The following is a 24,777-nucleotide window of genomic DNA, read 5'->3' on the forward strand; positions in this document are numbered from 1 at the left end:
GAGATCAAAGCAAAAAGGAGATAACACCAGTAGGAGTCGTGCTGTAAGATCGAGGCAACATCCTACTGAGTCGCGTAGCCGGTGGCCAGAACGCCGAGGAAGTATTGGGCTCCATACATTACTTCAAACCAACGGCAGGACAGTTAATTATAGGTTGGCTGTCTCACCTAAATCACCTAAGCAGACATAGGGGGCAACTGTGGGAGAGGGGCGTCACTAGGGTCCTGGAAGAACTCCAGGCCTACCCGTCATACGGGTGCGTCCTATCCATATCATCTGGGGGACGGAGAAGAACATCAGAACAGACATAAGTTGTGGGAAAGAACATCAGAAACAGACACAACAGTTGTGAGGACTATCCCGTGGTGCTCAGCAGGGAAGTACTACAACACACAGGCGCTAGAAGGTAGGCACAGATTTCCACCTGCAAAGGGAACTCTGGAGGTGCCATCGGACCGGCCGGTCTCAGACAGCCCTGTTAACCATACTCTGGATTGAGGATCTTGAAGCCTTCTGTAAAGCGGTAAAGAGACTGCAACCCTGTGTCCTCGTTATTCATCGCGACCTGCACCACGCACCACCACCTACAACTTTCATTGGACTCCCCTTAGCAGGGTCATGGATCGGGTCTAGGCACCGTGACAACCCCAGAACTGAGACAGAGAGGCCCGGTACCGAGTACCCCGCGGCCCTGCGTCTGGGGGCGCTCCACATGTGCAAATCTGGCTCCAACTTTCTCTGATTGCTGTTTGCCAGATCAGCTTTGCAGGTTGGAGTCTTGTCATGGACCATTTTCTTCAACTTCCACCAAAGATTTTCAATTGGATTGAGATCTGGACTATTTGCAGGCCAAGACATTGACCTTATGTGTCTTTTTTTTTTCAAGGAATGTTTTCACAATTTTTGCTCTATGTCAGGATGCATTATCATCTTGAAAAATGATTTCATCATCCCCAAACATCCTTTCAATTGATGGGATAAGAAAAGTGTCCAAAATATCAACATAAACTTCTGCATTTATTGAAGATGAATTACAGCCATCTCCCCAGTGCCTTTACCTGACATGCAGCCCCATATCATCAATGACTGGAAATTTGAATGTTCTCTTCAGGCAGTTAGCTTTATAAATCTCATTGGAATGGCACCAAACAAAAGTTCCAGCATCATCACCTTGCCCAATGCAGATTCGCGATTCATCACTGAATATGACTTTCATCCAGTCATCCACAATCCACGATTGCTTTTTCTTAGCCCATTGAAACCTTGTGTTTTTCTGTTTAGGTGTTAATGATGGCTTTCGTTTAGCTTTTCTGTATGTAAATCCCAATTCTTTTAGGCGGTTTCTTACAGTTCGGACACAGACGTTGACTTCAGTTTCCACCCATTCATTCCTCATTTGTTTGCTGTGCATTTCATGTTTTGGAGACATATTGCTTGAAGTTTCCGGTCTTGACGCTTTGATGTCTTCCTCGGTCTACCAGTATGTTTGCCGTTAACAACCTTCCCAATGTTGTTTGTATTTGGTCCAGATTTTAGACACCGCTGACTGTGAACAACCAACGTCTTTTGCAACATTACGTGATGATTTACCCTCTTTTAAGAGCTTGATAATCCTCTCCTTTGTTTCAATTGACATCTCTCGTGTTGGAGCCATGATTCATGTCAGTCCACTTGGTGCAACAGCTCTCCAAGGTGTGATCACTCCTTTTAAGATGCAGACTAACGAGCAGATCTAATTTGATGCAGGTGTTATTTTTGGGTATGAAAATTTACAGGGTGATTCCAGAATTTTTTCCTCAGAAATGAGTGATTCCATAATTTTTCCCCTATGCTTGGTTAAAAAAAGTAACCATTACTGACTACCACATTTTTTGTTCTTGATTTCTTTTAGTGTTTCTTAAAGCCAGAAAGTTGCCATTTGAAATGACTTTAGTTTTGTGCCATGTCTGTGATCTGCTTTTTTTCTACAAAATTATACAACTGAATGAACATCCTCTAAGGCCGGTGATTCCATAATTTTTGCCAGGGGTTGTAGAGCAATCTCCTACAAGAGCAATTGAACTTATCAATGGATTCAGAGAATTGTCTTGTCTTAACCCCTTCACCCCCAAGGGTGGTTTGCACGTTAATGACCGGGCCAATTTTTACAATTCTGACCACTGTCCCTTTATGAGGCTATAACTCTGGAACGCTTTGACGGATCTTGGCAATTCTGACATTGTTTTCTCGTGACATATTGTACTTCATGTTAGTGGTAAAATTTATTCGATATAACTTGCGTTTATTTGTGAAAAAAATGGAAATTTGGCGAAAATTTTGAAAATTTTGCAATTTTCCAACTTTGAATTTTTATGCCCTTAAATCACAGACATATGTCACGCAAAATACTTAATAAGTAACATTTCCCACATGTCTACTTTACATCAGTACAGTTTTGGAACCAAAATTTTTTTTTGTGATGGAGTTATAAGGGTTAAAAGTTGACCAGAAATTTCTCATTTTTACAACACCATTTTTTTTTAGGGACCACATCTCATTTGAAGTCATTTTGAGGGGTCTATATGATAGAAAATACCCAAGTGTGACACCATTCTAAAAACTGCACCCCTCAAGGTGCTCAAAACCACATTCAAGAAGTTTATTAACCCTTCAGGTGTTTCACAGGAATTTTTGGAATGTTTAAATAAAAATGAACATTTAACTTTTTTTCACACAAAATTTATTTCAGCTCCAATTTGTTTTATTTTACCAAGGGTAACAGGAGAAAATGGACTCCCAAAGTTGTTGTACAATTTGTCCTGAGTACGCTGATACCCCATATGTGGGGGTAAACCACTGTTTGGGCGTATGGCAGAGCTCGGAAGGAAAGGAGCGCCATTTGACTTTTCAATGCAAAATTGACTGGAATTGAGATGGGACGCCATGTTGCGTTTGGAGAGCCCCTGATGTGCCTAAACACTGAAACCCCCTACAAGTGACACCATTTTGGAAAGTAGACCCCCTAAGGAACTTATCTTGATGTGTGGTGAGCACTTTGACCCACCAAGTGCTTCACAGAAGTTTATAATGCAGAGCCGTAAAAATAAAAAATCATATTTTTTCACAAAAATGATCTTTTCGCCCCCAATTTTTTATTTTCCCAAGAGTAAGAGAAGAAATTGGACCCCAAAAAATGTTGTGCAATTTGTCCTGAGTACGCTGATACCCCATATGTGGGTGTAAACCATTGTTTGGGCGCATGGCAGAGCTTGGAAGGGAAGGAGCGCCATTTGACTTTTCAATGCAAAATTGACTGGAATTGAGATGGGACGCCATGTTGCGTTTGGAGAGCCCCTGATGTGCCTAAACATTGAAACTCCCTACAAGTGACACCATTTTGGAAAGTAGACCCCCTAAGGAACTTATCTAGATGTGTGGTGAGCACTTTGACCCACCAAGTGCTTCACAGAAGTTTATAATGCAGAGCCGTAAAAATAAAAAATCATATTTTTTCACAAAAATGATCTTTTTGCCCCCAATTTTTTATTTTCCCAAGGGTAAGAGAAGAAATTGGACCCCAAAAAATGTTGTGCAATTTGTCCTGAGTATGATGATACCCTATATGTGGGTGTAAACCATTGTTTGGGCGCATGGCAGAGCTTGGAAGGGAAGGAGCGCCATTTGACTTTTCAATGCAAAATTGACTGGAATTGAGATGGGACGCCATGTTGCGTTTGGAGAGCCCCTGATGTGCCTAAACATTGAAACTCCCTACAAGTGACACCATTTTGGAAAGTAGACCCCCTAAGGAACTTATCTAGATGTGTGGTGAGCACTTTGACCCACCAAGTGCTTCACAGAAGTTTATAATGCAGAGCCGTAAAAATAAAAAATCATATTTTTTCACAAAAATGATGTTTTTGCCCCCAATTTTTTATTTTCCCAAGGGTAAGAGAAGAAATTGGACCCCAAAAAATGTTGTGCAATTTGTCCTGAGTACGATGATACCTCATATGTGGGTGTAAACCATTGTTTGGGCGCATGGCAGAGCTTGGAAGGGAAGGAGCGCCATTTGACTTTTCAATGCAAAATTGACTGGAATTGAGATGGGACGCCATGTTGCGTTTGGAGAGCCCCTAATGTGCCTAAACATTGAAACTCCCTACAAGTGACACCATTTTGGAAAGTAGACCCCCTAAGGAACTTATCTAGATGTGTTTTGAGAGCTTTGAACCCCCAAGTGTTTCACTACAGATTATAACGCAGAGCCGTGAAAATATATATATTTTTTTTTCTCAAAAATGATTTTTTAGCCCCCAGCTTTGTATTTTTACAAGGGTAACAGAATAAATTGGACCCCAAAATTTGTTTTCCAATTTGTCCTGAGTACGCTGATACCCCATATGTGGGGGGGAACCACTGTTTGGGCACATGACAGAGCTCGGAAGGGAAGGAGCGCCATTTGGAATGCAGACTTAAATGGATTGGTCAGCAGCCGTCACGTTGCATTTGCAGAGCCCCTGATGTACCCAAACAGTACAAACCCCCCACAAGTGACCCCATATTGGAAACTAGACCTCCCAAGGAACTTATCTAGATGTGTTTTGAGAGCTTTGATCCCCCAATTGTTTCACTACAGATTATAACGCAGAGCCGTGAAAATATATATATTTTTTTTTCTCAAAAATGATTTTTTAGCCCCCAGCTTTGTATTTTTACAAGGGTAACAGAATAAATTGGACCCCAAAATTTGTTTTCCAATTTGTCCTGAGTACGCTGATACCCCATATGTGGGGGGGAACCACTGTTTGGGCACATGACAGAGCTCGGAAGGGAAGGAGCGCCATTTGGAATGCAGACTTAAATGGATTGGTCAGCAGCCGTCACGTTGCATTTGCAGAGCCCCTGATGTACCCAAACAGTACAAACCCCCCACAAGTGACCCCATATTGGAAACTAGACCTCCCAAGGAACTTATCTAGATGTGTTTTGAGAGCTTTGAACCCCCAAGTGTTTCACTAAAGTTTATAGCGCAAAGCCGTGAAAATATATATATTTTTTTTTTTCACAAAAATGATTTTTTAGCCCCCAGTTTTGTATTTTCACAAGGGTAACAGGATAAATTAGACCCCAAAAGTTGTTGTCCAATTTGTCCTGAGTACGCTGATACCCCATATGTGGGGGGGAACCACTGTTTGGGTGCATGACAGAGCTCGGAAGGGAAGGAGCGCCATTTGGAATGCAGCCTTAAATGGATTGGTCTGCAGGCGTCACGTTGCATTTGCAGAGCCCCTGATGTACCCAAACAGTACAAACCCCCCACAAGTGACCCCATATTGGAAACTAGACCCCCAGAGGAACTTATCTAGATGTGTTGTGAGAACTTTGAACCCCCAAGTGTTTCACTACAGTTTATAACGCAGAGCCGTGAAAATAAAACATCTTTTTTTTCCCACAAAAATGATTTTTAGCCCCCCAAATTTTTATTTTCCTAAGGATAACAAGAGAACTTGGACCCCAGAAGTTGTTGTTCAATTTGTCCCGAGTACGCTGATAACACATATGTTGGGGTAAACCCCTTTTTGGGCGCACGGGAGAGCTCGGAAGGGAAGGAGCACTGTTTTACTTTTTCAACGCAGAATTGGCTGGAATTGAGATTGGACGCCATGTCGCGCTTGGAGAGCCCCTGATGTGCCTGGACAGTGGAAACTCCCCAATTCTACCTGAAACCCTAACCCAAACACACCCCTAAAGCTAATCCCAACGGTAACCCTAACCACACCCCTAGCCCTGACACACCTATAATTCTAATCCCAACCCTAATCCAAATGTAAATGTAATCCAAACCCTAACCCTAACTTTAGCCCCAACCCTAACTTTAGCCCCAACCCTAACTTTACCTCCAACCCTAGCCCTAACCCTACCCCTAACCCTAAACGTGACTGAAATACGTGGCACTGAAATACGTGGCACTGAAATACGTGGCACTGAAATACGTGGCACTGAAATACGTGGCACTGAAATACGTGATACGTGGCACTTAAATATGTGGCACTGAAATACGTGATACGTGGCACGGAAATACGTGGCACTGAAATACGTGGCACTGAAATACGTGGCACTGAAATATGTGATACGTGGCACTGAAATACGTGGCACTTAAATACGTGGCACTGAAATACGTGGCACTGAAATACGTGGCACTGAAATACGTGGCACTGAAATACGTGGCACTGAAATACGTGCAACTGAAATACGTGGTACTAAAATATGTGGCACTGAAATACGTGATACGTGGCACTGAAATACGTGATACGTGGCACTGAAATACGTGGCACTGAAACACGTGGCACTGAAATACGTGATACGTGGCACTGAAATACATGGCACTGAAATACGTGGCACTGAAATACGTGGCACTGAAATACGTGGCACTATGACTGTCAGAAAATGTTCATTAAACGGTTAGGGGTGAGGTTAGGGGTAGAGTTAGGGTTAGGGTTTGGATCCCTTTATCACCTTGATGGTGGTGGGTGGCTTTTCAGTGTGTTTTCTGTTTTTTTCGATAAAAATGCATGCGTTTTTAACGCAAACAAACGCATGTGCTTAAAAACGCAAGAAAATACTGCAGGTTGTATTTCTGAAAATGAACGCATGCAGAAAAAAAACGCATGCGTTTGAAAACGCGACCAAACGCGTAAAAAAAAAACGTTTTCATGCGTTTTCAATGTTAAATATAGGGAAAAAACGCATGCGTTTTTTTGTGCAAAAAACGCTGCAGACAAAAACGCAAGTGTGAAACCAGCGACGCTTTTTATAGCAAAAAAGTTTTTGCGTCTCCACATTTTGAGACCTATAATTTTTCCACATTTTGTTCCACAGAGTCATGTGAGGTCTTGTTTTTTGAGGGACGAGTTGACGTTTTTATTGGTAACATTTTCGGACACGTGACCATTTTTGATCGCTTTTTATTCCGATTTTTGTGAGGCAGAATGACCAAAAACCTGCTATTCATGAATTTCTTTTGGGAGAGGCGTTTATACCATTCCACGTTTGGTAAAATTGATAGAGCAGTTTTATTCTTCGGGTCAGTACGATTACAGCGATATCTCATTTATATCATTTTTTTATGTTTTGGCGCTTTTATACGATAAAAACTATTTTATAGAAAAAATAATTATTTTGGTATCGCTTTATTCTCAGGACTATAACTTTTTTATTTTTTTGCTGATGATGCTGTATGGTGGCTTGTTTTTTGCGGGACAAGATGACGTTTTCAGCGGTACCATGGATATTTATATCAGTCTTTTTGATCGCGTGTTATTCCACTTTTTGTTCGGCGGTATGGTAATAAAGCGTTGTTTTTTGCCTCGTTTTTTTTTTTTTTCTTACGGTGTTTACTGAAGGGGTTAACTAGTGGGGCAGTTTTATAGGTTGGGTCGTTACGGACGCGGCGATACTAAATATGTGTACTTTTATTGTTTTGTTTTTTTTATTTAGATAAAGAAATGTATTTATGGGAATAATATATATTTTTTTTTATTATTTATTTAGGAATTTTTTTTTTTTTTTTTTTACACATGTGGAAACATTTTTTTTTTACTTTTTTACTTTGTCCCAGGGGGGACATCACAGATCATTGATCTGGCAGTGTGCACAGCACTCTGCCAGATCTGCGATCTGCTGTGCAGGGCTGCAGGCTTACCAAGTGTCTGCTCTGAGCAGACACTCGGTAAGCCACCTCCTTCCCTGCAGGACCCGGATGCCGCGGCCATCTTGGATCCGGGACCTGCAGCCAGGAAGGAGGTAGGAGACCCTTGCAGCAACGCGATCACATCGCGTTGCTCCGGGGGTCTCAGGGAAGCCCGCAGGGAGCCCCCTCCCTGCGCGATGCTTCCCTATACCGCCGGTACACTGCGATCATGTTTGATCGCGGTGTGCCGGGGGTTAATGTGCCGGGGGCGGTCCATGACCGCTCCTGGCACATAGTGCCGGATGTCAGCTGCGATAGGCAGCTGACACCCGGCCGCGATCGGCCGCGCTCCCCCCGTGAGCGCGGCCGATCGCGTATGACGTACTATCCCGTCGGTGGTCATACGGGCCCACCCCACCTCGACGGGATAATACGTCCGATGTCAGAAAGGGGTTAAGAGGCTCCTCTGTTCTCTACTCATTACCTGCAGTAACGACGGGATAGTACGTCTGATGTCAGGAAGGGGTTAAAATTAATTGGAGTAAGTCTGTAGTTATGTCGCTAGTAGAAAATATAACAGTACCTGTGCTGTTTGGTTTACAGGTAGTACAACAATTTAAGTATTTAGGTATCATAATCAAAATCTGATTGGCAACCTTAAGGATAATATATACCACCTTGGAGATATGATGACAAAAAAGTTTGAGGTATGGTCCCAGCTTCCCCTATCTGTAGCGGGCAGAATTGGATTAATTAAAATGATAATCCTCTCAAAGTGTTTGTATATGCTGGAACATGCATCAATTAGGATCCCTAAGGGTATCTTTAGGAAAATGCATGGCATGATGGCAACATTTATATGGGGCTCATCTAGACCTAAATTAAGTATTGGATCCATGCAGAGGCCCAAAAACCAGGGTGGATATGCGATGCCCGACTTTTTCTTGTATTATCCAGCTGGTCAATTACGCTACTTAAAACATTGGGTAGTTCAAGATAGACTTAATAATGCAGAGGCTCATCTTATGTATTTTTTGGATGGGCAAACACCGTGGGCAATATTGGAGGGTTCATATAGACCACCTCAGGGTTTGTTGTTTGCACATAACTTAGCGATACAGGTTTGGCGAGAAAGTAAGCATACTTTAAAGTTTACTCAAGTTGTGGAAATTCAGATATGGGATAATCTCGCATCTCCAAAATATACAGGACACAAATTTCTGGAAATGAAATTGAATATCAACACTCAATCAGATTTTTGAAAATGATACTTTATTATCATTTGAACAAATTCATGTAAAGTTCGGGATCCCCTATAGGGACTTTTATAGATATCTGCAGCTTAGACACGCCATAATGTTCCAGTTTCCATTTTCTAGAATACGAATATCTACCTATCCATTGATAGGTGTATTATCAATTCAAGGACCCACTGGTGTGGTGTCCTCCCTGTATACCTTTCTGCTAAATTCCAGAATTGCATCCACTCAACTTGCTATTGAAAGTAAATGGCGGCACTTAGGCCCCTTTCACACATCAGGTTTTTGCTGTCAGTCACAATCCATTGGCTCAACAGATCGACGGATCCATCGCAGATTGTGAAAAACTGATGCGACGGATTAGTTTTTTCAATGGATCCGACTAGCGGAACAGGCTAATTGGATCCAAAATAAATCGGAGCATGCTCAGTTGAAAAAACGACGGACGGCGACGTCACTGTCCGTTTTTAGACGTACACGAAAAACGTCACTTTGTCCATTGTCTCTGGCCACCGGACAAACAATTTTCGATGGATTCGGCAAACAACAGATGAAACATAAGGCCATCCATCGCAATTCATCGCTAATACAAGTCTATGAGAAAAAACGGATCCGTGTCATCAGTCGCCGGATTCGCTTTTTTCCAAATTTGACGGATTGCGACTGATAGCAAAAAACTGAAAAGGGCCTTAATCCCCTCTATCACTAATGAGCAGTGGAATGTTGCCTTAGAGGCACATACGATGGTGTCGCTTGCTGCAAATAACAAGTTAACTCAATTATATACTGTATGCTTCACCAATCCTATTTGACCCCAAGCAGATTATATACATGTGGTAGAGGGGTAACTGGCGAATGTCATAGGTCCGGGGAATCGGTAGCGGACTTTTGGCACCTCATGTGAAATTGTAGAATTATACAAAGATATTGGGTTGAAGTAATAATTACATTAGAGCGGATAATTGGGATACCAATTGAATATAGTCCGGAGTTGTGTGTTCTGGGTGTTGTGGATGAAGAGATGTGGATCCATTATGATAGAATATTTCTTCAGGAAGTTCTGTTTATTGCTGGAAAAGCGATAGCGTTGAGGTGGATGGGGGGAATCTCCTTCGATTAATCAATGGAAAAAAATAGTGAAAACTATAATTCCATATGAAAGCATATTATATAGAAACAGAGGATGTCCCCAGAAGTTCCACAGGATTTGGGAAAGGTGGTGTGACTCGCCCTTGACACACCTGCCCCCTGGTGCCATGGTTTCGTCAATCTCACGATATGGCCCCTGAAGTATATCCCTTCCAGAGCATGAAAGTGATGCCATGTATGGGCTTGGTAATGTATGTCTATTATAACCTGACTTAGTGTGAGCTCAAAAACTCTGATAAAGAACCTGTTGGTTTGACTGTGCAATTCTTTATAAAGTACATCATGTTAAATGCTATGTTTTATTTGTTTTGTTTGTTTACTCTATTATTGGAAGTGTAACATCATATCTATGTCACTGGTCACTGTGAATGGTGATTATATGGATTATTCTGACTTTACACTGCATTGTTATATACTTGAGAAAACACCAAAAAAACAAGCAAAGATGCTTACCTGTCTAGGCCTCAAATCAAATGCACTATCATGGTGCAGCGTGCCCAAGTAAAGATGAAGACTACACAGGTGCGGTAATACCAAATGAGACAGCCAGCCTACAATCAGGGACTGGCCGTTTGGCACACCAGTGCAAGCATCTGGATCACAGCCTATAATCGCCCTGTGGCGAGCTGCGCAGTGCTAACTGTTGGTATATACATGTTGTATTATTCTGTGGTATCTTTCAATAAAAAGACTTTAAAAAAAGATGCTTGCTCCAAGCATGAGGGTAGAATTCAAGTATTTTATTTATGTGTTTCAGGACTGGATCAGCCCTCTTCTTAAAAACAGCTACATGTTCTACATCCTACATACAATCTGTTTTTGTTTTATTTGGGTTCATGAACTGATTAAACTGAGATTGTATGTGGCTCACTTGTTGAGGTAGATTCTCTCAACCGTCTGGGTGGTCAACATGGACCAATGCCAGTGGCACAGCAGAGCTGGATGGCAAGTGATTCAGCAAGGAATAGGACAGCAGTGTACACAGGACAGCAGGCAAACAAGCGGAACAAGACACTCACCACCTCTCATGGCAGCCTGTTCCACTTATTGATCTCCCTCACTGTCAAAAAGTTTTTTCGAATATTTAATTTGTATCGTCTCCATTTCAGTTTCATTCCATTGCTTCTCGTGCTTCCATGTACAAATGAGAATAACGATCATCCTTCTACACTGTGACATCCCTTCAGATATTTGTAGAAAACCATTAAGTCTCCTATGAGCCTTCTTTTCTGCAAGCTAAACATTATCAGATCCTTTAACCATTCCTTGTAGGACATAGTTTGCAGTCCACTCACCATCCTGGTAGCTGTTCTCTGAACTTGGTCCAGTTTTTCATGTTTTTAATGTGGTACCTGTTATGACCTGGTGGTTAGGAGCACCCAAAGTGACCTGATGGTTAAAACAGAAAACCTGGGACAAACTCTGAGGAAGTGGTAACTCTACTGACCGCAATCCCTAATCCTATCACACACACACTAGACGCCTCTTGTTATGACCCCAATGGCGAGGGTCTCAGAGGAACGTGGAAGTCTGCAGAATACAAAAATCCAGCTCATAGGGCAGTGGTAACTGGGTTGACCATATATCTACTCCTAACGCCAACACTAGAAGTAGCCGGGGATCATTCCTACGTTGATTCTAGATGACACGCGCCAGCCGGAGAATCTAGCTACCCCTAGTAGAGGAAAACAAAGACCTTTCTTGCCTCCAGAGAAGGGGACCCCAAAGCTGGATAGAAGCCCCCCACAAATAATGACGGTGAGGTAAGAGGAAATGACAAACACAGAAATGAACCAGGTTTAGCACAGAGAGGCCCGCTTACTGATAGCAGAATAAAGAAAGGTAACTTATATGGTCAACAAAAACCCTATCAAAATCCACACTGGAAATTCAAGAACCCCCGAACCGTCTAACGGTCCGGGGGGAGAACACCAGCCCCTTAGAGCTTCCAGCAAAGGTCAGGATATAGATTTGGAACAAGCTGGACAAAAATACAAAACCAAAACAAATAGCAAAAAGCAAAAGGCAGACTTAGCTGATATAACTGGAACCAGGATCAGTAGACAAGAGCACAGCAGACTAGCTCTGATAACTACGTTGCCAGGCATAGAACTGAAGGTCCAGGGAGCTTATATAGCAACACCCCTAACTAACGACCCAGGTGCGGATAAAAGGAATGACAGAAAAACCAGAGTCAAAAAACTAGTAACCACTAGAGGGAGCAAAAAGCAAATTCACAACAGTACCCCCCCCCCTTAGTGAGGGGTCACCGAACCCTCACCACGACCACCAGGGCGATCAGGATGAGCGGCATGAAAGGCACGAACTAAATCGGCCGCATGAACATCAGAGGCGACCACCCAGGAATTATCCTCCTGACCATAGCCCTTCCACTTGACCAGGTACTGAAGCCTCCGCCTGGAGAGGCGAGAATCCAAGATCTTCTCCACCACGTACTCCAACTCGCCCTCAACCAACACCGGAGCAGGAGGCTCAGCAGAAGGAACTACAGGCACAATGTACCGCCGCAACAAGGACCTATGAAATACATTGTGAATAGCAAACGACACAGGAAGATCCAGACGAAAAGATACAGGATTAAGGATTTCCAATATCTTGTAAGGCCCAATAAAACGAGGTTTAAATTTGGGAGAGGAGACCTTCATAGGAACAAAGCGGGAAGAAAGCCATACCAAATCCCCAACGCGTAGTCGGGGACCCACACCGCGACGGCGGTTGGCAAAGCGCTGAGCCTTCTCCTGTGACAACTTCAAGTTGTCCACCACATGATTCCAGATCTGCTGCAACCTATCCACCACAGAATCCACCCCAGGACAGTCAGAAGGCTCCACATGACCCGAAGAAAAGCGAGGATGGAAACCAGAGTTGCAGAAAAAAGGCGAAACCAAGGTGGCGGAACTAGCCCGATTATTAAGGGCAAACTCAGCCAACGGCAAGAATGTCACCCAATCGTCCTGATCAGCAGAGACAAAACACCTCAAATAAGCCTCCAAAGTCTGATTGGTTCGCTCCGTCTGTCCATTAGTCTGAGGATGGAAAGCAGACGAAAACGACAAATCAATGCCCATCCTACTACAAAAGGATCGCCAGAACCTGGAAACGAACTGGGATCCTCTGTCTGACACAATATTCTCAGGGATGCCGTGCAAACGAACCACGTTCTGGAAAAACACAGGAACCAGATCGGAAGAGGAAGGCAGTTTAGGCAAAGGAACCAAATGGACCATCTTGGAGAAGCGATCACATATCACCCAGATAACGGACATGCCCTGAGATAGCGGAAGATCAGAAATGAAATCCATGGAGATATGTGTCCAAGGTCTCTTCGGGACAGGCAAGGGCAAGAGCAAACCGCTGGCACGAGAACAGCAAGGCTTAGCTCGAGCACAAGTCCCACAGGACTGCACAAATGACCGCACATCCCTTGACAAGGAAGGCCACCAAAAGGACCTGGCCACCAGATCTCTGGTGCCAAAAATTCCCGGGTGACCTGCCAACACCGAGGAATGAACCTCGGAAATGACTCTGCTGGTCCACTTATCCGGGACAAACAGTCTGTCAGGTGGACAAGACTCAGGCCTATCAGCCTGAAATCTCTGCAACACACGTCGCAGATCCGGAGAAATAGCTGACAAGATAACTCCATCTTTAAGAATACCAACAGGATCAGTGACTCCAGGAGCATCAGGCACAAAGCTCCTAGAAAGAGCATCGGCCTTCACATTCTTTGAACCTGGTAAATACGAGACAACAAAATCAAAGCGGGAGAAAAACAATGACCAGCGGGCCTGTCTCGGATTAAGGCGTTTAGCAGACTCGAGATACATCAGATTTTTGTGATCAGTCAAGACCACCACACGATGCTTAGCACCCTCGAGCCAATGACGCCACTCCTCAAATGCCCATTTCATGGCCAACAACTCCCGATTGCCCACATCATAATTTCGCTCGGCAGGCGAAAACTTCCTAGAGAAAAAGGCACAAGGTTTCATAACAGAGCAACCAGGGCCTCTCTGCGACAAAACGGCCCCTGCCCCAATCTCCGAAGCATCCACCTCAACCTGAAAGGGAAGTGAGACGTCAGGCTGGCACAAAACAGGCGCCGAAGTAAACCGGCGTTTCAACTCCTGGAAAGCCTCCACGGCAGCAGGAGCCCAGTTAGCTACATCGGAGCCCTTCTTGGTCATATCCGTCAAAGGTTTCACAATGCTAGAAAAATTAGCGATAAAACGACGGTAGAAGTTAGCGAAGCCCAAGAACTTCTGAAGACTCTTAACTGACGAGGGCTGAGTCCAATCAAGAATAGCTCGGACCTTGACTGGGTCCATCTCCACAGCAGAAGGGGAAAAAATGAACCCCAAAAAGGGAACCTTCTGTACACCAAAGAGACACTTTGAGCCCTTGACAAACAAAGAATTTTCACGCAAAATTTTAAAGACCAACCTGACCTGCTCCACATGCGAATCCCAATTATCAGAAAAAACCAAAATATCATCCAGATAAACAATCAAAAATTTATCCAGATACTTCCGGAAAATGTCATGCATAAAGGACTGAAAAACTGAAGGCGCATTGGAGAGCCCAAAAGGCATCACTAAGTACTCAAAATGACCTTCGGGCGTATTGAATGCGGTTTTCCATTCATCACCTTGCTTAATGCGCACAAGGTTGTACGCACCACGAAGGTCTATCTTGGTGAACCACTTGGCACCCTTAATCCGGGCAAACAAGTCAGACAACAGCGGTAAAGGATACTGAAATTTGACAGTGATCTTATTCAAAAGCCGATAATCAATACAAGGTCTCAAAGATCCGTCCTTTTTTGCCACAAAAAAGAATCCCGCACCAAGAGGGGAAGAAGACGGACGAATATGTCCTTTCTCCAGAGACTCCTTGATATATGAACGCATAGCGGTATGTTCAGGTACCGACAGATTAAACAGTCTTCCCTTAGGAAATTTACTGCCCGGGATCAAATCTATAGCACAGTCACAGTCCCTATGAGGAGGCAGTGCACTGGACTCAGACTCACTGAAGACATCCTGATAATCAGACAAATACTCCGGAACTTCCGAAGGCGTAGAAGAAGCAATAGACACAGGCAGGGAATCCCCATGAATACCACGACAGCCCCAACTTGAGACTGACATAGCCTTCCAGTCCAGGACTGGATTATGGGTCTGTAACCATGGCAGCCCTAAAACAACCAAATCATGCATTTTATGTAAAACCAGGAAACGTATCACCTCACGGTGTTCAGGAGTCATGCACATGGTAACCTGTGTCCAATACTGCGGTTTATTTGCTGCCAATGGTGTAGCATCAATACCCCTAAGAGGAATAGGATTTTCTAATGGTTCAAGAGTAAAACCACAGCGCTTAGCAAATGAGAGATCCATGAGACTCAGGGCAGCACCTGAATCTACAAACGCCATGACAGGATAAGATGACAGTGAGCAAATCAAAGTTACAGACAGAATAAATTTAGGTTGCAAATTACCAACGGTGACAGGACTAACAACCTTAGCTATACGTTTAGAGCATGCTGAGATAACATGTGTAGAATCACCACAGTAGTAGCACAAGCCATTCTGGCGTCTATGAATTTTCCGCTCATTTCTAGTCAAGATTCTATCACATTGCATTAAATCAGGTGTCTGTTCAGACAACACCATGAGGGAATTTGCGGTTTTTCTATCACATTGCACCGAATTAGGTGTCTGTTCAGACAACACCATGAGGGAATTTGCGGTTTTGCGCTCCCGTAACCGCCGGTCAATTTGAATAGCCAGTGCCATAGTATCATTCAGACCCGTGGGAATGGGAAAACCCACCATAACATTCTTAATGGCTTCAGAAAGGCCATTTCTAAAATTAGCGGCCAGTGCACACTCGTTCCAATGTGTCAGCACGGACCATTTCCGAAATTTTTGGCAATACACTTCAGCCTCGTCCTGCCCCTGAGACATAGCCAGCAAGGCCTTTTCTGCCTGAATCTCAAGATTGGGTTCCTCATAAAGTAAACCGAGCGCCAGAAAAAACGCATCAAGATCAGCCAATGCCGGATCTCCTGGCGCCAGCGAAAAAGCCCAATCCTGAGGGTCGCCCCGTAAGAACGAAATAACAATTTTTACTTGCAGAGCAGAATCTCCAGATGAACAGGGTCTCAGGGACAAAAACAATTTACAATTATTCACGAAATTCCTAAACTTAAACCTGTCTCCGGAAAACAGTTCAGGAATCGGTATTTTAGGTTCTGACCTAGGATTTCTGATAACATAGTCTTGTATGCCCTGCACACGAGTAGCCAGCTGGTCCACACTTGTAATCAAGGTCTGGACATTCATGTCTGCAGCAAGCATAGCCACTCTGAGGTAAAGGGGAAGAAGAAAAAAAAAAAAAAAAACTCTGAATCTTCTTTCTTATAATCCCTCTTCTGCAATGCATTAAACATTTAATACTGGCCTGGCAAACTGTTATGACCCCAATGGCGAGGGTCTCAGAGGAACGTGGAAGTCTGCAGAATACAAAAATCCAGCTCATAGGGCAGTGGTAACTGGGTTGACCATATATCTACTCCTAACGCCAACACTAGAAGTAGCCGGGGATCATTCCTACGTTGATTCTAGATGACACGCGCCAGCCGGAGAATCTAGCTACCCCTAGTAGAGGAAAACAAAGACCTTTCTTGCCTCCAGAGAAGGGGACCCCAAAGCTGGATAGAAGCCCCCCACAAATAATGACGGTGAGGTAAGAGGAAATGACAAACACAGAAATGAACCAGGTTTAGCACAGAGAGGCCCGCTTACTGATAGCAGAATAAAGAAAGGTAACTTATATGGTCAACAAAAACCCTATCAAAATCCACACTGGAAATTCAAGAACCCCCGAACCGTCTAACGGTCCGGGGGGAGAACACCAGCCCCCTAGAGCTTCCAGCAAAGGTCAGGATATAGATTTGGAACAAGCTGGACAAAAATACAAAACCAAAACAAATAGCAAAAAGCAAAAGGCAGACTTAGCTGATATAACTGGAACCAGGATCAGTAGACAAGAGCACAGCAGACTAGCTCTGATAACTACGTTGCCAGGCATAGAACTGAAGGTCCAGGGAGCTTATATAGCAACACCCCTAACTAACGACCCAGGTGCGGATAAAAGGAATGACAGAAAAACCAGAGTCAAAAAACTAGTAACCACTAGAGGGAGCAAAAAGCAAATTCACAACAGCCTCTTCACAGCCTAAGAGCTAACTACCCCTAAAGATAGAAATAGCAGCCTACCTTGCCTCAGAGAAATTCCCCAAAGTGAGGTAGCCCCCCACAAATATTAACTGTGAGTTAAGAGGGAAGTGACAAACACAGGAATGAAACAGATTTTAGCAAAGGAGGCCAAATCTTCTCTAGAAAGACAGAGGATAGGAAAGGGAACTATGCGGTCAGTATAAAAAACTACAAAAACCACGCAGAGTGTCCAAAAAGACCTCCACACCGACTCACGGTGTGGAGGTGCAGCTCTGCACCCCCAGAGCTTCCAGCTAGCAAGGAAAAATCATAATAGCAGGCTGGACTGAAACATAGCATGTACTGAAAATATATTCAAAAACCAATGAACAGCAAAATGACTAGCAAGGACTTAGCTTCTGCTGGAGTAGTCAGGTCAGCTGAGAATTCCAAGAGAGATCTGAACCAGTACTGAGACATTGACAGCTGGCATGGACTAACGACCTGGGCAGAGTTAAATAGGGAAGCCAGCAGCAGAAATAAACGAGGGCAGCTGAGAAAGCCAACCTCAAAGATCAGCAGTTCCACTCAAAGCCACCAGAGGGTGTCCAAGGACAGAACTCACCAAAGTACCATTCACGACCACAGGAGGGAGCCCGAGAACGGAATTCACAACAGGTACCCAGAACTGGACACAGTATGCCAGATAAGCTCTGACAAAGACGGAGTAGAAGGGCATAATTACTTCACATGATCTAGACTCTATGTTTCTCTTACATCCCAGAACTGTGCTTGTATTTTGTTCTGCTGCATCACACTGTTGACTCATGTGCAGCCTGTGATCTATTAGCATACCCAAGTCTTTTTCACATGTGCTGTTGCTTAGTTCTATTTTATAAAATCTTGCATTTCTCCCTGTTAAATACTATTCTATTAGTCACTGCCCATTGTTCAAGCTTAGGCTACTTTCACACTAGCGTCGTGCACTGCACGTCGCTATGCGTCGTCTTGTAGAAAAAACGCATCCTGCAAAAGTGCTTGCAGGATGCGTTTTTTCTCCATAGACTTGCATTAGTGACGCAGTGCGATGCATTGCCACACGTCGCCACCGTCGTGCGACGGTGGCGTCGTGTTGCGTCGGACCGTCGCCACCAAAAAACGTTACATGTAACGTTTTTTGGTGCGTAGTGACCGTCTTTTCAGACCACACATGCACGGCCGGAACTCCGCCCCCGCCTCCCCGCACCTCACAATGGGGAAGCAGATGCATTGAAAAACAGCATCCGTTGCCCCCGTTGTGCGGCGCTTTCACATTTTGCGTCGGTGCACCGCAACGTCGCATTGCGACGTGCAGTGCACGACGCTAGTGTGAAAGTAGCCTTATCTAGATCCTTCTGAATCCGTCTCTAGTGTTAACTATCCCTCCTATCTTTGCATCATCTGCTAACTTGATTAGTTTACCTTCAGTTCCCTTATCTAGACCATTATAAAATGTTGTATGATGCTGGGGCCAAGACAGAGCCTTGTGGTACCCCACTTGAAACACTCTTCAAATTGGATGTGCAACCATTTATTACCACTCTATGAGTACGATCACTGAGCCTGTTATTAATTAATTAATATTATTTAATTTGCAGTTGATTTTTCTTGCTCCTCTATTTTCATCCAGAATTTGTTGTCTTTGCTCTTTATTTACACTTCTAATAGCAGAGTTCTCAATAGAATTCATTAGCTGCATAGTTTTTCCAGGACTTGTATCCAGGACTTGTAGCACATTAATGGTTAAAAGAAGACTTGCATATCAGTGACAGAGACTTATGCAATTAGCAAGCTAATGGTTAACTGCTGAGTAGAAGATTTATTTCTTTTGATATCACAGCCCTTCTCCTTCACTCACAGGGGTATGCTTACTTCCAATAAAGCTCCTATGTCATTGAGACTCAGGTTTCAGGAACTATCTTTCTTCAGACTGTAGCCTGTCCTGACACATGAATATGACAGGCTGCCATTTGAATTACATAACAGGTGCCCTTTTATTACATTCTTTGGGAACAGTTTTAAATGGTAACCGTGTGGAAACTTAGGGAGTGTGTGCTTGAAAATGTCACAGGTATGTGCTCCAAAACCAGAACTTACACCAGAGCTTACAAACTGATGCATTTATTTTACATTTTAATGAAATGACAGGTGCACTCTAACCTCTAACCACACTCTAATGTGTGAGTATATATATTTATTTTCATATTGCATCTTGATCTCTTACAGCTATCCTGGGAATGCACACGCTGATGAGTAACCAGCAGTATTATGAAGCCCTCGCCAGTAGCAATATAGTGAACAAAGAAGGACTTAACAGTAAGTTTGCTTCAGCACTTTAATAATAAAAATGCCACCATAATTTGTCATCTTTTTAGACAGTACATTGCACAGCTGCTCATGCTCTCCTCTTCTTGAAAGTCAGCACTTCTACTTAATTGCACCCCTTCCGCTGTGTTATAGTGTAAAAAGGTCTTTAGCTCTGTTTCTTTGATGCATATATTGTTTTATGAACACACAGATTTATTACAAGGGCTATACTATACGTGTTATGGACTGACCTGGTTTGGAGTAGTTTTATTGCAACCACTAGGGGCAGCACCGGCAGGTAGTGTAGTCAGGAATAGCCAGGGGGTTGGTATACAGGAGCTGCAATGTAGTTAAAGTATCAGCAGGTAGCGTCGTCAGGAATAGCCAGGAGTCGGTACATGGTAGCAGCAGTATAATCTTGGAATGAAGGAGCAAGTGAAAGGAAGCTAGACTAAAGGCTGGGAGCTCAATAATCTTGCAAGGAAGCAGGTGCAATGCCAGGTTTAAGTAGGATGTTCAATCAGGGTGGAGCCAATCAGGAACTCAGGATGGAGACAATCAGAAACAACACAGGTAATAGTATTTGGTTTAGCAAGCAAATGTCCAGCGAGCTGAATAGCTCAGAGGGAAGAGCTGCTGACTGGTGTACAAGAGCTGCTGGGTTCGAGTCTTGACAATATGAGTCTAAACATTGATGATATTTTGGTCATGTTGCTTTACCATCAGGTGCCAATGTGAACTCTGGCTAATGCTGCTCGCAGAAGTTCTGTACATTTTTCTGCATCCTCTGAGACAGGTCTCTATTTTACATATGGCATGTCACCTCATTCTGCCAGCAGCCCAAATAAGAGTTTAAAGGCAATATGTCAGTTCACTTTTGGGTAGTATACTAATAGTATCCTGAAATAGAGCTTGGCAGCCCCTGCAGGATATGTAACTTGTGTTTCTGTATGTGGACCCATTGTGTTGAGGTAAGCCCCGGACAAATTTATTGTCTTGCGCCAGCAAGTCAATGATATGTAAATGGAAAATGAATATTCACCCCTCCTCCCGCTCATACAGTACTTCACCCACAACTGTGCTCTGGCGTCACTGATTCTGTCAGGCTGCTGTATGCACAAGGATCACATTGCAATCCTCGGACTGACTGTCTGCTCTCCTGACCTGATAGTGACAGCTGTCACGCTCATGTCAGTAGAGCAGATGGCCAGTCCAAGGATTGCAATGCGATCCTCTGGTAAGTAACATAGTTATAATATGCGATATGTAAATGCAAAATGAATAGTCAACCCTTCCCCCCCCCCATAATCCTGCCCATTCTTCCTAGCTGGCATCACTGGTTGAATTAATTCAAACTGCTGTGTTACTTGCCCGAGGATCGAATCTCAACCGGACCTGGTCTGTATAGATGTATATTTTAAGTGACTGTATTGCAAGGTGTTACCTTATAGTTGTATTAGCACTACTGGGTTCTCTGTATCTAGCTGGTGTAAAGACATATTATATATCCTCACATATTCATAGCATCACTTAGTTTTATTGTTATTTTTTAATTCCCTCTAACTAATAAAGATTGAATTTGGGTTAATAAACTCTGGGTATATTGGACTTTTCTTTTATGTCTGTTGGTATGTGCTAATCTTTATATAGGTGTGATTAAGCCAACACAATATAAGACTGTTCCTGATGAAGAACCTAATTCAACAGATGTGGAGGAAACATTGGAACGGATAAAAAACAATGATCCTGACCTAGAGGACGTAAATCTTAACAATATAAGGGTACATAGTCTTAAGCTTTAATGCATGTTATACAATTATAACATACAGTGGGGAAAAAGTATTTAGTCAGCCCCCAATTGTGCAAGTTCTCCCACTTAAAAAGATGAGAGAGGCCTGTAATTGACATCATAGGTAGACCACAACTATGAGAGTCAAAATGAGAAAACAAATCCAGAAAATCGCCTTGTCTGATTTGGCAAGATTTATTTTGCAAATTATGGTGGAAAATAAGTATTTGGTCATTAACAAAAGTTCATCTCAATATTTTGTTATATACCCTTTGTTTGCAATGACAGAGGTCAAACGTTTTCTGTAAGTCTTCACAAGGTTGGCACACACTATTGGTGGTATGTTGGCCCTTTCCTCCATGCAGAACTCCTCTAGAGCAGTGATGTTTTGGGCCTGTCGCTGGGCAACACGGACTTTCAACTCCCTCCAAAGGTTTTCTATGGGGTTGAGATCTGGAGACTGGCTAGGCCACTCCAAGACCTTCATATGCTTCTTACGAAGCCACTCCTTCGTTGCCCTGGCGGTGTTCTTGGGATCATTATCATGCTGAAAGACCCATCCACGTTTCATCTTCAATGCCCTTGCTGATGGAAGGAGAATTGCACTCAAAGTCTCACGATACATGGCCCCATTCATTCTTTCATGTACACGGATCAGTCGTCCTGGTCCCTTTGCAGAGAAACAGCCCCAAAGCATGATGTTGCCACCCCCATGCTTCACAGTAGGTATGGTGTTCTTTGGATGCAACTCAGCATTATGTCTCCTCCAAACATGATGAGTTTTGTTTCTTCCAAACAGTTCTACTTTGGTTTCATCAGACCATAAGATAATATCCCAATACTCTTTTGGATAATCCAAATGCTCTCTAGCAAACTTCAGATGTGCCTGGACATGTACTGGCTTAAGCAGGGGGACATGTCTGGCACTGCAGGATCTGAGTCCCTGGCGGTGTAGTGTGTTACTGATGGTAACCTTTGTTTCGGTGGTCCCAGCAGGTCATTCACTAGGTCCCCCCATGTAGTTCTGGGATTTTTACTCACCGTTCTTGTGATCATTTTGCCCCCATGGGGTGAGATCTTGCATGGAGCCCCAGATTGACAGAGATTATCAGTGGTCTTGTATGTCTTCCATTTTTCCCACTGTTATTTCATCACACCAAGCTGCTTGCCTATTGCAGATTCAGTCTTCCCAGCCTGGTGCAGGGACCAGGTTCGACAGCTCTTTGGTCTTCACCTTAGTGGAGTTTGGAGTGTGACTGTTTGAGGTTAGGGACAGGTGTCTTTTATACTGATAACAAGTTCAAACAGGTGTCATTACTACAGGTAATGAGAGGAGGACAGAGGAGCCTCTAAAAGAGGAAGTTACAGGTCTGTGAGAGCCAGAAATCTTGCATGTTTTTAGGTGACCAAATACTTATTTTCCACCATAATTTGCAAAATAAATCTTGCCATATCAGTCAAGGCAATATTCTGGATTTGTTTTCTGATTTTGATTCTCATATTTGTGGTCTACATATGATGTCAATTACAGGCCTGACATGGACTAAAAATTGTGAAGATCTCAGCACATTAAAGGCTAAAGCCACTGCAGTATCTACTGCTTCATTTATAGCCAATTGTCCTGCATAGGACAGTTAGATTAATTCGCATAGTTTAAGAGTCCTAAAACATCATTAAAACTTCACAGATATATTTTATGTGTTTTTTAACAAAAACTTTTGTTATTGTTATGTTCCCAAAAATCATGGTTGTGCAACATGCACACAGTATATTAATGATGAATATTCTGATACACAGAAATAAGTTTTACTGACACCCACGGTTGTTAAGTACAGCTTTTCCAAAAAGATGTTTTTACATAGTTTAAAATAATGGACATTTTTGGTTATTCCAAATGCTTGAGACATCCCTCAAAATGCAGGATTTTTAAATGGTGGCCTTTTTAAGTTTGTTATTGTTCATGGTGGAGATGTAACGCCTTCCATCATACAGATTGTACGGGAATTTTGTGGGTGGTTGGAAAACGCTGCTTATCATCTGATGGCTGTTTAGGATTTTAAATAGAAATGTGTTATAGGAAAGTGTACCTATAATACAGTTCTATTAAACTAAATAAGTACAGGAGGCTCTGTACTGTAATCTCTCTCTCATTCTATTGCTGACTCCAGGGCGGGCCCGAGAGATTACGGCGCCCTAGGTGAAACTATTTTGTTGCGCCCCTACTACTTTTAGGCTAAGTTCACACGTTGCAGAATTGCCGCGGAAATTTCCATGCAGAATTAGCATGCATATACCCGCAGAAAACTAGCATTTTGCAAGCATAATTAGCTTGCAGAATGCTAGCGTTTTCCAAGCGATCTGTAGCATCGCTTGGAAAACTGACTGACAGGTTGGTCACACTTGTCAAACATAGTGTTTGACAAGTGTGACCAACTTTTTACTATAGATGCAGCCTATGCAGCATCTATAGTAAAAGGTAGAATGTTAAAAATAATAAAAAAAATAAAAAAAAAGGTTATACTCACCTCAGCGGCGTCCGTTCCTAATGCTGTGTGTTCAGGACCTTCCATTGACGTAGCGGTCACGTGACCGCGACGTCATCGCTGTCATGTGACCGCGACGTCATCGCAGGTCCTTCACACACACCTCGGAAGACGCTGAGAAGGTCGGGCCGCCAGAAGGTGAGTATATCGCTATTTTTTATTTTAATTCTTTTTTTTTTACCACTTATATGGTGCCCAGTCCGTGGAGGAGAGTCTCCTCTCCTCCACCCTGGGTACCAACCGCACTTGATCTGCTTACTTCCCGCATGGTGTGCACAGCCCCGTGCGCGAAGTAAGCAGATCAATGCACTCCTATGTGTGCAGAATCGCCGCGATTCTGCAATTTTAATGAACATGCTGCGTTTTTTTCTGGATTGCGATTCCGCTCAGGAAAAAAATGCAGCATGTGCACAAAAAATGCGGATTGCAATCTGTTACATAGGATGCTTAATGTTAGCGTTTTTTTCGCGGTTTTATAGCGTTTCTATAGCGAAAAACCGTGAAAAAAACGCAAAAAAATCTGCTACGTGTGCACACAGCCTTAACATACCTCCCAACTTTTGAAGATGGGAAAGAGGGACAAAGTTTGTGGTGCGCTTTGCGCGCAGCGGCAATTTTTAGGCCACGCCTCTGGTCACACCCATTCATAACTAGCCACACCCATATCCACATCCCAACCACACCCATTTAGCACTGCTGATCCCACTGTTTCATAAAGAATAATTATAAACAAAAAAAAAGACCACACAGTGCTCCATACTGTATAATGGCCACA

At 43.3% G+C, this 24,777-nt stretch overlaps 1 protein-coding gene across 5 annotated transcripts in view; it reads left to right on the forward strand.

The window, feature by feature from the left end:
- Window positions 1-24,777, forward strand: part of TMOD1 (tropomodulin 1) — a 123,225-nt gene that overhangs the window by 75,496 nt on the left and 22,952 nt on the right. For all 5 annotated transcript variants that reach the window (XM_077250687.1, XM_077250681.1, XM_077250672.1 and 2 more), the window contains 2 exons: window positions 19,590-19,679; window positions 21,321-21,451. In XM_077250687.1, coding sequence (XP_077106802.1) covers window positions 19,590-19,679; window positions 21,321-21,451 — 221 coding nt within the window. The remainder of the gene's footprint in view (window positions 1-19,589; window positions 19,680-21,320; window positions 21,452-24,777) is intronic.

This window comes from Ranitomeya variabilis, chromosome 1, assembly GCF_051348905.1.
Source record: "Ranitomeya variabilis isolate aRanVar5 chromosome 1, aRanVar5.hap1, whole genome shotgun sequence".
NCBI classification, from domain to species: domain Eukaryota; kingdom Metazoa; phylum Chordata; class Amphibia; order Anura; family Dendrobatidae; genus Ranitomeya; species Ranitomeya variabilis.